General features: G+C 38.9%; 1 protein-coding gene across 1 annotated transcript; it reads right to left on the minus strand.

The window, feature by feature from the left end:
* Positions 1-9621: 9621 nt before the first annotated feature.
* On the minus strand, positions 9622-10716 carry LOC149384827 (uncharacterized). The gene is made up of 2 exons (XM_089626170.1): positions 10230-10716; positions 9622-10145 (listed from the first exon to the last, which is right to left on the minus strand). The coding sequence occupies exons 1-2, from the start codon at positions 10714-10716 to the stop codon at positions 9622-9624; spliced, it is 1011 nt and encodes a 336-aa protein (XP_089482296.1).
* Between the last annotated feature and the right edge of the window lie 656 nt (positions 10717-11372).

Genomic DNA, 11372 nt, shown 5'->3' on the forward strand with positions numbered 1-11372 from the left:
ATAACATTGGATATTTTCGCCGACGAAAAAAAAAGAATAAATAATAATGTGTATTCGGCCCAAAACATTAGATATTTTTGTCGTCATTTTCTCTACTATTTTTTTAAAAATAAAATAAAATAATATACTTTATTAAAACATTCAAGATCTGTATTCGTATGATAGAATCCAAAATGTTGATGGCATGGCATAGGGTTTGCTATTATTGGTGCATCTATTGGATTTGGTGCTTTAATTCCAGAGTATGTTTGGTTGGAGACTTTTTAAAGGAATGGAATGGAATGAATTCTTAAAATTTTATCATTCATTTGTTTGTTTCACTTTTAAATGATGTAATCATTATTATATGGAATGATGATTACATTGGTTTGATTCTTTGTAAAATGGGATGAATGAGCCATTCCATTTATTACATTTCACGATCTTGAGATTCAGCAAAGAAAGTGAAAGAAATAGAGAAGATAATATTCTATAAGAATTAATCTCAGACAAATGATTATTGATGCGATGTGTTCAATTCAAACACAGTCAGGGAATTTATACAAGTCAGCAAAAAAGTAAAACGAGCTGACAAAGACTAAACGACTCGTCGCACATAACAAACGACAAGCGAAGAACGAAAAATAAACAAACTTGCATAACACGCAAGTTACAACTCAGCTAACTAAACCATAACTCAATAACTCAATACTCTCCCTCAAGATGGCACATATACTCTCGAGAGCCGTCTTTCCCATCATGTAAAGAAGAAGATGAGAGGCCAAAGGTTTGGTAAAAAATATATGGAAGTTGCATAGCCATACGAACGTGAAGCAACTTTCAATCCCCACGCTTTAGATGATCTCGAATGAAGTGACACTCAACTTCAATGTTCTTAATCCTATCGTGAAACGTCGGATTGGAAGCTATATGCATTGTTGCATTGTTATCACATTATAGCATTGTGGGAACTGGTTGCTTCACTCCCAAGTCTCGAAGAATTTGTTGGAGCCAAAGTAACTCACTTGTTGCAGACCCCATCGCTCGATACTCAGATTCAGGTGAGGAGTGTGACACAGTAGCTTGCTTCTTCGACTTTCAGGCCACCAATGAATCACCAAGGAACACGCAAAATCATGTAATTAATCATTGAGTATCAGGAGACGTACCCCAATAAGCGTATGAAAATGCACGTAACTTCATAGATGAAGCAGCGGAGTAAAACAATCCCAACGCTGGTTAACTCTTCAAGTAGCATAGAAGATGATGCACGACTTGTTGATGTGGAACATGTGGCACTGAGTCGAAATGACTTAGCTGGTGCACAACAAAAGTGATGTATGGCCTAGTAATGGTAAGATAAAGCATCTTCCAACCAGCCTTTTATAAGTGGTGACATCTTCGACCAAATCACCATCTATGTCATTGAGAGTCATTGGCGAATCCATAGGAGTGTTTGCCGGCTTGGAATCTAAGAATCTCATATCACTGAGGATATTCAGAGCATATTGGCATTGGCTGACCAATATCCCTTATTTTGACCTGGCAATTTCCAATCCCAGAAAGTACTTGAGCACTCACAAGTCTTTGACTTTGAACTTGGTCTTCAAGTAACTTTTAACTTCTTCAATCACCAGTTAACTCAGACTAGAGATGACAATGTCATCCACAGCACAATGGCCACAAGTTATGTGCCAAGGCCACAAGTGAAGAGAGAGTAATCAGCTTTGGACTATGAGAACCCAAAAGGTAATAGCACCTCAGTGAACTTTAAGTTCCACTGTCTAGATGCATGTCTAAGGTCATATATGGACTTATGTAGATGACACATCAAGCCTTTGTGCATTGATTCCCTCTGACTGAAAACACCTGGTGACACTGCCATGTAAACATCCTCATCTAGATCACCATTGAGGAAGACATTGTTGAGGTCCATTTAAGCTAAGCACCACCATTTTGCTGCTGCAATGGCTAACAACATCTTCATAGTGACCAATTTAGCCACTGGTGAGAATGTTTCTGTGTAGTCTAACCCTCTTGCTGTGTATATCCTTTTGCCACTAGCCATGCTTTTCTTCTTACCAATGTACCATCGGAGTGAAACTTGTTCTTGTACAACCATCGACATCCAATAGCCTTTTTGTCATCTGGAAGTGGGACAATAGACCATGTCTTGTTTGCCTTCATAGCATCCAATTCGTCATCCGTTGTTGCCCTCCACTCCATATGATTCACTGCTTGATGATAGAATTCTGGTTAAAAGTGGAAGAGATAGCAAGAGTAAATGTCTTATAGGAGGATGATAAACGATTATAAGAAAACACATGACTAAGATGATGTGGAGAGATGAAAGTAGTATGAGGTTTTATCACTGCTTGAGCGAGATCATAGTGATAATCTTGTAAATATGTAAATGGTTTGGATGTCCTTAGATGATTTTTTGATAGGATGTGCATCATAATCGGCCTGATCATCTTGTAACACTGAACAAGTCTGCTTCTTCAGTGTCCATGTCAGTCAACAACTCCTTTCCATGTGAATCATATTGAATAATGATTTGATCACCTTGAGATGTGGTTTGGTTAGTCTTGATGGTAGTACTAAATGGTGTTTCGGTTGTGTCATTGACACTGGGGAATTTTGGAAGAACAATATCACTGAAAAAATCAACATGATGTGAATGAGTTTGAGAGTCAGCAACTGCATAATTAAAAACATTCTCATGGAAAACTACGTCTCTAGAGATAAAAAAAATTCTTAATTACTAAGGTCAAGAAGTTTATAATCTGTCACGCCATTGGGATAGCCGATAAATACACATTTTTGTGCACGAGGCTCAATTTTGTCCTTTTGTTGTGCAGGGTAGAGGCAAAAGGCAAACTGCCAAAAACTCTCAGATTTGAGTAATCAACCTCTTTGTCATAAAGCATTGTGTAAGGTGTTTTTTTCATGTAAAACATGTGACGGAGTACGATTGATCAAATAAGCACTTGTGAGAACACATTCAGACAAAATCTATATACGTAGATGAGATTGAAATAAAAGAGCTCTACCAACATTTAAAAGATGTTGGTTTTTCTCTCCACAACAACATTTTGCTGTGAATGATGCATAATGCTTTGGAAGCAAAGAAATCAGTAAAAGTAAGCTCTTTTGCATTAACGGATCTACGATATTTCATAGATGATCTTAGTCGCTGTGAATGATGCATAATGCTTTGGAAGCAAAGAAATCAGTAAAAGTAAGCTCTTTTGCATTAACGGATCTACGATATTTCATAGATTTTCCAAGTTGCTTCTCAATGAAGGTAATGAAATTACGTACAACCTTAAGGACATCAGACAACCCATGTAAAGCGACTAAGATCATCTACTAAGGTGAGAAAAAATCTGTAACCATTGTGAGGAATTAATAGTGTGGAAAAGACCCCACATATCTCCATGAATGAGGTCTAAAACACTTTTGCTAGTATGAGCAAAATTAGTAAAAAGGAGTCTATGTTGCTTTACCATAGGGCAAATGCCACATGGCTCAAAGTTTTGAGTAGAGGAATTGAACCATAAAACAACTTTGAGAGAATGAATTTTCTTGTAGGAACATATAAAACTTCACGAAGAACAAGTTCAGAGTTTACTTTAACATCTCAAATGAAATGAATTGAAATGACACTATTGTTAGGTGAGGTAACAGTCGACCTATATGTAGGACTTAATGATATAAACATGGATTTTTTTTTTATTGCAAATGTGCTTTGAAGCACCAGAATCAAGAATCCATGCTTTACCAAATTTACTTGTCGAATGTATAACCTTCATTGAGCAAGAAAAACATGTTTGGCAAGATGCAAGGTTGGCATCGGCTGTGGATTTTGCAAAGGAAGGTGTAGTGGAAGTGAGTTTGTTGGAGAGCATCTCTATGAGTTAGTGGCACTGATCGTCTGTGAAGGCATTGACGGAGGCACTACGGTGGTTCTCTTGATGTCCCTCTAAATTTCCCCTTGAAGACTTCGATCTAGGTGTACGCCCTGGCGGATCACCATGAATCTTGAAGCACTTATCCAGGTGTGTCCTAGGATCTTGCAGTGAGTACAGTATGGGCGTTCTTTCTTGTTAATTTTCTTGGAGTTGGACTCATCTTTGATTGCCGTGGCCATGATGTTTGACTGCTCCTGCGTGGATGATTCCAATCCAACCGCTATGTGTTTCTCTTCTTGAGCCACAAGAGAGAACACTTTGCTGATATGCGGTATTGGATCAAGGAGCAGAATCTGACCTCTCGAGTTGGCATATGAGTCATTCAATCCCATGAGGAATATCATCATGTAGATGTTATCGTTGAACGCTGCAAGATCCTTCACCGCTCCACATTTGCCGCCTCCACAAGAATAGTTGCGCTTGAAATTATGGAAATCTTCCCACAGAGACTTGATTCTTGTGAAGTGCATGGAGACGGACCTAAAATCTTGAGTCAAGTTGACCAGATCTCTCAAGACTTGGAAGATTCTAGGGCCATTGCTTTGCAGGAAGCGCTCTTGGAGTTCTTTCCACACCGCCTCAGTTGAATCTCCGAATCGGATGCTTGCCGCGATTTCTTTCGATACAGCGTTGAGAAGCGGCACAAGATGACGATGTTGTTGTTTCTCTTCCAGGCATTGATTCTTGGATTTTCTGGCTCCGATTTGGGGATCGTTCTGTCGATGAATCCCAACTTGTTCTTATGGAGAGAGCGATCAGCATTGATCGACTCCATGAGGCGTATTTGTCACCGTTGAGAAGCCGAGAGACGAGAATAGCTCCTGGATTGTTGCTATGATGAAGATAATAGGGATTTTCCATTGGATCATCTATCGAAAGCTTCTCTGCCGCAACAATTAGTAGCGAGTCTGTCGATTCATGGCGGCGTGAATGGCGTGAGGTGAATTAGGTCAAGAAAGCTTGAGAAGAGTGCGTGATTTCAGCGAATTTTGCGCTCTGATACCATATTACATTTCACGATCTTGAGATTCAACAAAGAAAGTGAAAGAAGGAGAGAAAAGAACAATTGGAAAGAATTAATCTCAGACAAATAATTATTGATACGATGTATTTAATTCAAACCAAGGATTAAAATGTTGTTTTTGTTGCCGTTTCGAGCTTCCTGATTTACGGATAATCATCATGCCGATGAAAAATTGAATGGAAAAATTGTGGAAAAGGGCAAGTGAAATACCGTTTTCAAATGCCGTTTTTGATGGAAAACTGACGTGCCGACGGAAAACCGAACGGAAATAATATGGCAAAACAAAAGAATACATATATATACATATATATATATATATATATATATATATATATATATTTGAAAATATTGTCCAAATTTAAAACACTTCAAATCATACATATCTAGCATAAGTGTTCCATACTAAATGACATACTACCAAATTGTTCATGAAATAAATATGTTATACCCACATATAGTTACAATAGAAAAATTAAATGTATCAATAGAATCCCGACGGACGTCCCGGTTGGATAAAACTCGGTTGGTTTTCTTGAAGCTCACAATATTGAGACAAAGTGAAATGCCCCTTGTACAATTGTCGAAAGTTTTGGACATGCCTGTCGTAGTTGGCTTAGTTGTACCCCACAGCTTCACTGATTAGTGGACATCCGGGTGCACAAGCTATAATGTGCTAGGCACCGAACCGATCTAGGTGTACACCAAACTTACGACGTCAACTTTCTTGTGGATTCACCTATGGCTGTGGCACTCCTATCGGATTAGGGTAACGGTAAGAAGGACAAGTATACAAACCGTCACTTTGTGTGTCTGAAGTAGTGAATGATATTGTGTCAAACTGAGACATCAAGTGGTCGACGCCGTATTCACTACCAGAGGACATGTATGCTCCATATCCTTGTTGGAATTCACCGCCGTAATCACTACCAGAAGACATGTAATGCGCGGGCGCTCTTTGTGTTCCACCATCGTAATACGATCTGGTCTCAAAGTCAAAGTAGTATCCGGGTCTGTTAAACATATAATATATTACTTTTCATATTCAGCATACATACATTGTTTGAGAACTCCGACATGAATAAATGCAAATACACTAACCTGTCAGATCTTTGACGTCGTGACCCGTGATCTGAATCTTGCGTGGCTTGATATCCTTGCTCCATAGTCCACGAATCGTAATGTTGGGCACCACCACTACCACCACCAACATCTTGACTAGCAGGATAACCGCCAAAGTCACCACCGTCTCTGCCATCGTCACAGTCGTTAGGACCACGTCCATCGTCTGATGATCTATACGAACTGTGACTGACGTCTTCGCTCAATACGGTGTCGACATCAACACCTTCCAGTCTGTGAGGCAACGCGTGGGTTGGGGTTCCGGTCTTCATCGTCGAGGTAAAGTGAGCGGATCCATTGTACGAGTTCATCATCGTCGACGTTGTCGCCCATTACCTTAATTGATCTTTGGATCATATCCAACGGATCCTTCCTGTCGACGACGTCGCTTTCGATATCTCGTAATTGCAGCTTCATGTTGTAGTTACAAAAGGTGAGTTCCTCCAGTCTCTTATACGCCAGCCGATTTTTTTGCTTAGTGTTGACAAGTGCAAACATGCTCCAATTTCACTCGCACGCCGATGATGATGCGATCTGAGAAAGGATTCTCATCGCCAGCTTTCTGAACGTAGGGGTTTTGATTTCCAACATGGCCCGTCATTCTCCTAAGAAAATGAAGAAACTCCGTGAATACGAAACTATGCCATATTACAAATTTGGTTCAAAGAAATAGTTCTTACAGGAAGCCATCATCATCCTTCCCGCTACTGCGGATTTACTATTGAACGTGCCTTTCGCGTCGTGGAATGCTAGAAGTTCATTCCCGATGTTGTCACAGTCATCGTTCGGGAATAGCCGCTCAAACACTTCTATAATCGCCGTAAGATGCTCGGATTGCTTGATGATCTCTGGATTATATTGAAAATTTGGATTTAGGTATCGAGCTACAAGTAAAATAACCACAGACATAAATTAAAAACTATACAAAGACATTCGCAAAGAATAATGAAATGGCTAATACTGTTGTCAATGGTGCCCACAAGAAGAGTTGTAGTCTTTATTTTGAACATTTGATGTAATAAAGTCTCATGAAGACTCTTGCTTGTAATTGCCTATTCATTCATTAATAAAGTTGAAACGTTAATTCAATCTTCCTTGTCTGAAGCTTTATGATAAAACCATAGTCTTTTAGTCCATAAACAAACTAAACAACTTACGAAGAGACAAATGTAGATTTGCATGAACAAACTCTTCGTAGTTTGCTTAAAACGATATATTCGCAATCTTAGGGTCAAAGGACTATTGACCTCAGTATGATTGTTAGAAGAATCTATGATGTCTGGTTATGAGGCATTGAGAGTTGGAGACTCTATAGTTCTTCTAGGTATCTTCCGAAGGTACTGAATTGACCAGTGCACTTCTAGAGACAATATAAGAACAAACCATTTAACCTCTTATGTCTCGAAGTCACTATGTATGAATTGCATCATGCTTACCTTAATCCTGAAATGAGACATGCCATTTCACACCTTAGTATTCTCATTTGAGAAAGTCAAAGTTCGGACTCACTATGTGATTCCGAACAAGGCCTATTGGTGAAGTACTAAGTTGTGAGTCTGTCATGAGTAACTTTGTGAAGTTCTCATAGATATGGAATTCATGTACAAGATTGCTGAAATGCAATGTATGTCACCTCATGCTTTGTTCCTTGGAGTGTGAATAAATGAACTGGCCAGTGTCCAAATTGAGTCCTGACTCTTTTGGATGAAACAATGTGACTTGTTAGCTCCTCGTCAATACATTGTTTCTAACTTATTCACAAGCGACAAAGGAGTTGAGGAAATAACAGCTAGAAGGGTAAAATGGTAATTTAGTAAATCCCGACTAGCTGATGACATTCATGAAGGGTAAACATAGATAATATTCAGTGGATCCGCTCATCATAATTAGGTCGAATTCTTGAGTAGAAAATAAATTCATTTGAACCGAGAGATTTTCAGTGTCAGCTCTTTAGTGGAGTCAGTTGGCATTAAGCTAAACTTGGAAAAGGTTTGTGAACTTTAGAGTCCAAGTGTTTAGCTAAAGCTTTGTTCATTTGGGTCCATGAGGTCACTGTCACGAATCACATCGATAGGAATAGTTAAACTGGAAGCTAAGTCAAAACAAGAACGAAAATAGTGAAAAGGGTATTTTTGTCTTTTGAGACAAACGATGAAATGAATGTCAATAAATTTTTGACAAGGTCATTTATGACATGTTTCACTCGGCCATGACTTGATCATTGGGTCTTGTGAATTAATTTCATTTCATAAGAATTTGATTGAAAATTCTTATTGGGCCTTTTTCATGTTGTCATGAACAAATGGAAAAGCTTCTAGAACCCCATTCTAGAAGACATAGGCGCCCAACATACCCAACCAAGAGAGAATATTTTGTGCATAAATGTATCAAGATACTTGCCAAAAGAAAAAGAGGAAACAAATTTGCATGAGGATGCTATATGGAATTCGGCCAAGAGAGAGACAAGGCAAGGCATGGAACAAAATAGGAAACTATTCCAAGACTTAATGAAGTCTATTTTGGCCGAGCTTCTCAAGGAAAAGAAAGAGGAAATTGGCTCATTTTATAGAAGAGGAAACTACCTTATTGAAGGTGAGACCTCTCCTATAAATAGGAGCCTCATTCTTCTCATTTTCAATTCATCCAAGTTTAAGAGATTTGAGAGACTCTCTCTCTAGAACTTTGGCCGAAAATCCTCTCTCTCTCTCTAGTTTATTTTCGATTATTTCTTGTCTTGGCACCTAGGTCCTCACTCGACCTAGTGTTTAGCTCTGCGACTTCGAGACTCGTTCTCAAGTCGTAGTGTTTAAAAGTGCCCACTCACTGATTCCTTCTTTTCGAGTGATTTAGTGATAGAAACTTTCGTGGTTGCTCGAGGTGCCGAGGAAAGAAAGAGAGACGTGTTGCGAGGGGAGACGAGCGTTGCAACTTTCCAAAAGCTTCTACAAGGTTCAAGCTTCAAGAAAGGTTAGTAACTTTAATAGCTCATATTAGTTTTTATTTACATGTACATGCTCTTGTCTAGGTTAGTAAAAACTAGTTTTACTTAAAAAGAAAATTTTTAAAATTCCGCCGCTTAACGAAGCGTTAAACTTTTTCTTAAACCCTAGATCGATTCCAACAAATACCTGCTTGGTGTAACAGATGGTCAAGTTGTCTCATCCATCTCTCAACCGCAATGTCCTCCACCCATTGCTTGTTTGGGATGTTTTCCGACTTCTTTTTCATTAAATCGAAGACGTGGTACAACAAACCTATCGTCGGAACCGCTTCTGTATAAACGAGATGCAAAACTGAGTATATAGGCTCGAATACTTTGCACACGCTATAAATATGGAGCCAAAAGTTGCTGTCCAATATTTTTGACTCCGCAAACTGTCCAGCTGCAGTTTGACGAAAGGAACATCGGTCCCACCAATCCAACGTGAACATCTTCTTCAACCCCTGTTGACTGCTCTTGAGACTTGTTAGGGCCAAGTAATTCGTTGCGAATCTCGTCGAACCTGGATGGATTAGCTCTCCTTGTCAATCTTCTTGCATCTTCGAGAGGACTATCCTGTGATTGTAGATGAACTTCGTCACTTCTCTACAATTCTTAACAACTTCAGCGACATTTGCTCGTTTTCCCACGTCCTCGAGCATCAAGTCAATACAATGTGCGGTGCACGGAGTCCAATACAGATTGTATCGCCGAGCGAGTTTCATTCCGGATTTCTTGTAAGACGAACCATTATCAGTGATAATCTGAACAACATTATGTTCTCCGACTTCTTTAACCACATGTGACAGAATCTTATAGATGTACAAGTAGTTCTTGATCTCATCTGACGCATCAACAGACTTCAAAAAAATAGTCTTACCCGCCGAGTAAACCATAATATTTATGATGCTCAAATGCATCGGTCCCGTCCATCCGTCCGACATTATGGTGCATCCATATTCCTTCCACACTTCCCGTTGCTGGTCGATGCACTTCTTGACGGACGCAACCTCGTCTCTCAAGTACGTGTTATAAATCTCGTAAGGAGTCGGAAGCGGGATACATAGACCTGTGAAGTTTGAAAATGCAAGTACAGTTGGATACAACAATATTTGTCAAATTAAAACTGCTACTTCAAATACACGAGTCTTACCAACTGTCACGGCTTCATTGATCATGTGTCGGAAGTGAGGCGACTTCACTTTGTTTATTGGTATGTTCTCGTGGATGACGTAGCTGCTAATGGCTCGTCCCAGTCGTTGCTTCAATTTCGGATTTGTGATGTCCGGAATAGTTGGTTGTCGTCCATTATCTGGCCGAATATGAGGAAGTGGTGGTGCAGTCTCAGAACCCCCACTAAGGCCAGATCTCCAAGCATCCAGTTGTGTCTCTTGATGGCTTCTTTTAAGAGCTTGCATCATATTATGTTCGTATTGTTGGTCGGGGTCAACCTCTACGTGAGTCGGACCGAAGCGTTTGGCCAAGTGCTCGTCAACGGTTTCATCAAGGATGGACTTGCTTTTCTTCTTTTGGAGAGTCGCCGCTTGTAACGCTAACATCTCCTTGCGTACTTCTACGGGACAACTCGTACATTTCTTCACATTCTTCTTCAGATCGTTTCCACTTAAGTGAAACTTCATCCGTGTGATTCCTCCCCCCTCGTTACGTACCCACAATAATTGCACGTGAAGTGGTTCGGGTTTGTTGCAGCTGAGGTGCAATGCATACGAACTCCTTCATCGATCATCTTCGATATACCTGCATATTGAATTCAAAATTTCAATCAAATTTCAACATGTCAATAAATTCTACTCAAACTAAATTCATTTCAATATGTCAACATCAACATGTCAATAAATTCTATTAATACTAATTTCATTTCAATTCAAAATGTAACAATTTCAATTTCTACTCTACGCTAACATCTCCTAGCATACATGATACATTAATTTCAATTCAAAGTCTACTCAAACTAATTTCATTTCAATATATCAACAAATTTCCTTCAACATGTCAATAAATTCTAGTAAAACTAATTTAATTTCAATTCAAAATGTAACAATTTCAATTTCTACTCTACGCTAACATCTCCTAGCATACATACATTAATTTCAATTCAAAGTCTACTCAAATTTCGTTTCAATATATCAACAAATTTCCTTCAACATGTCGATGAATTCTATTCAAACTAATTTTATTTCAATTCTAACTATTTCAATTTCAATTCCTACTCTATCAATTTCATTTCTAACATACATGATAAATTAATTTCAATTCAAAGTCTAACAATTTCAAT

The sequence above is a fragment of the Urtica dioica genome, chromosome 9 (assembly GCF_054948205.1).
Source record: "Urtica dioica subsp. dioica isolate 48M chromosome 9, U.dioica_male_clone48M_v1_H2, whole genome shotgun sequence".
NCBI lineage: Eukaryota > Viridiplantae > Streptophyta > Magnoliopsida > Rosales > Urticaceae > Urtica > Urtica dioica.